Source organism: Gekko japonicus, unplaced genomic scaffold (genome assembly GCF_001447785.1).
Source record: "Gekko japonicus isolate JY-2015 unplaced genomic scaffold, Gekko_japonicus_V1.1 scaffold8, whole genome shotgun sequence".
NCBI lineage: Eukaryota > Metazoa > Chordata > Lepidosauria > Squamata > Gekkonidae > Gekko > Gekko japonicus.
This window is the reverse complement of record NW_015167057.1, coordinates 2,489,768-2,492,479: the sequence shown is the minus strand read 5'-3', so window position 1 is coordinate 2,492,479 and position 2,712 is coordinate 2,489,768. Positions and strand designations below refer to the sequence as shown.

At 52.7% G+C, this 2,712-nt stretch overlaps 1 protein-coding gene across 1 annotated transcript in view; it reads left to right on the top strand.

Annotated features, from left to right (window-relative positions):
• Positions 1-2,712, top strand: part of ARHGAP23 (Rho GTPase activating protein 23) — a 154,735-nt gene that overhangs the window by 107,553 nt on the left and 44,470 nt on the right. The window contains exons 9-11 of the mRNA XM_015412439.1: positions 1,053-1,164; positions 1,268-1,325; positions 1,891-2,028. Of these exons, the coding sequence (XP_015267925.1) occupies positions 1,053-1,164; positions 1,268-1,325; positions 1,891-2,028 (308 nt within the window). The remainder of the gene's footprint in view (positions 1-1,052; positions 1,165-1,267; positions 1,326-1,890; positions 2,029-2,712) is intronic.

Below are 2,712 nucleotides of genomic sequence, written 5' to 3'. Positions count from 1 at the left end.
GGGGCCAGGGAGGGCTTTCACGGGGCTTCCTTGCACTCCCACCGGCCTTGCAGGTCCACCACCGGGCCCCTCATGGGGCTCGCCAGTGGAGCGGCAAGGCCGGCGGCGGCCGGGACCGTTGGGGGCGGGGGGTGTGGCCTTATGACACACTTCCGGTGATGTCAGGGGGTGTGGCATATGCTAATGAGTTATGCTAATGAGTTCCCCTAGCTCTTTTTCTACGAAACGACCCCTGGGAGGGGGGGTACATTATGGGAGGTCACAGCAATCAGTAGGCCCTCTCTCCAAACACAAAATGGCAGGCTTTTCACAAGTTAAATACAATCACTTCTACAACAATCTATGCTTTCCAATTCTCAATTCATGTGTCTTCTAAACAGGTTAGGGCGAGACAGTGAATAGCACAGGTCCCCCCCTGTCCCCATTAAACAACTCCGCAAGGCAATATTTATTTTTAATCCACCTTCCCCCTAAATCTGCCCACAAGTGGCAAAATGGAGATCCAGACTACCAGTGTCAGCTCTTCACTGCAGATTCCGGTTTTGGCCAAGATATTATTTTACTTGTCTGATGGGATCAGCTTTGGTCTGTTTGGGATTTAGGCCACACACACACAAGCCCCAGCACTGTGAATTTGAGAATACTTACCTTTAATGTTTCAACAGGATTATGAGAGGTTGCCACACTGAGACAGCAGGTTTGATGACTTGGGGACGTGGCCAATATAAATTTCCCTTGGGGTGGCTCAGGGGCTTTGCTCACGCTCAGAATGTTCGGACTCATGGTCATATTGAGAATTGAAAAGTATTCCCTCACACCCCAGTCATCTTGGCCTGTGATTATCTGGGTGATGTTTTCCCATATGCCCCCTTCCTCCTCTGGACACCTGCTTTCTGCAGGCAGCCCACCTGGTGAGGACAGTGCAGGACAGAGTCCGGGCAGGCAGGTGAGCGGAACGGCCCTGCCTTCGCCTGGTGGTTGACAGAGCTTCCACCTTTCCAGTGCCCTCCAACTTCCACCACTCATCTTTAGCGATGTTCCTTCTGTCACAGGCAACATTAAAGCCAGTCGCCGGTCTTCCTACCTCTTAGCCATAACCACAGAGCGCTCCAAGTCATGTGACGATGGTCTGAATACATTTCGGGATGAAGGGAAGCATCTGAGGTAAGCGTGTCTTCCTGTCGTCCCCCCACACCTCTCAGATTTGACTTGTTCCTTTTAATGTTTGCACTGCTCATGCCCAATTGTTTGGATGGTCTCTCCTCAGGAGGCTGCCCAGCCGTGTTCCAAGCCTCCGCATGTTACGAAGCTTCTTCACAGATGGGGTAGGTGTTTGCTGACTCTCCTTTTCTCATAAATGTAGGTCAGTAGAGGCTGCCTGCCCTAGTCTTTACCCCATACATTGATTGTGAGTTTAAACAGAGCGTGCATCAAATGAAAGGCTGCCATTCCGGCTTCTCCTATGTGGTTTAGGAAGTCTGAAAGTGGAATGCGGGTCCCCTTTTGGTGCCGTGTGGGTACCCTTACTTTTGGTGCCACGTGGGTACCCTTACTTTCAGTGCAGCAGGAGGGGACAGGTAGAAAAACCCCATTCCATGAGCGTCACTACATTTCGGGTTCTTTTAACCCAGCTCATCGTCTACACCCATCACGGGGGCCAGTATTCCTCTTCCTCCCCCCTCCCATGCTTACACAGCTCTCTCTTTCTCGTCTCTGCCCACTCAAGCATCAGTTTTTTAATCCATTCTGAGCAGCCCTTGTCTTCCTACATGCAAGCAGCATTCTTCCTCCACCTCCCCTCCCTCCCTCCTTCCCTCCCTTGTACTGAAGTGGCAGTCTCAACCCTCGAGTCAGGGATGCCCCTCATTCTTCCTTTGATTTCTTTCACAGTCTCTGGATAGCCTCGGCACCTCTGAAGACACGCGGTCAAAGCGCCATTCAACCTCCGACTTGTCCGATGTCACTTTCAGTGATGTGAGGAAAGAGGGGTGGCTGCACTACAAACAGATCCTCACCAAGAAAGGCAAGGTAGGTGTACTCTGGGAGTAAGCACCGTTAAATTAAATGGGTCTGACTTCTGAGTTGACCTGTTTTAAGAGTGTTCTCCAGGAATCCACGGAATTCACCTTTACTGCGATAGGACCTGCTGGCTGTCCAGAGGTCATTTCGGGGGGGAATGCGGGGGAACACAGTTTCCCCCGGGTGAGGTGCAGGGGGGCGGGGCACATGACGAAGCCCCACCTCCTGCTTCCGGCCACCCCGCTTCCAGCCCTCATTCAGCCAGGAGGAGGCAGGAGAAGAGGGAGGGTAAGTTGCTTCCCCCCCGCCTCTCCCCACCCCTGCCTGCCTGGGGCCAGGGAGGGCCTTGGCGGGGCTTCCTCGCACTCCGGCTGGCCTTGCAGGTCCACCGTCGGGCCCCTGATGTCAGGGGGTGTGGCATATGCTAATGAGTTATGCTAATGAGTTCCCCTAGCTCTTTTTCTACGAAATGACCCCTGGCTGTGACTCTCCAGAAAAAGAGGCTGTGGAGTTAGGGTGGATTGGAAAGATAGGTAGTCAGTCAGTTAGCCTTTATTGGCATAAAACAATACCTTAAATATTGGCATAAAACAATACCTTAAATGGAGCTGCGGTGGCTCAAGTGGTTAAGACGCTGAACTGCAGGCTGTGGAAGGTCAGTAGTTCAGCAGTTCGAGACCCGGGTGCCGCATG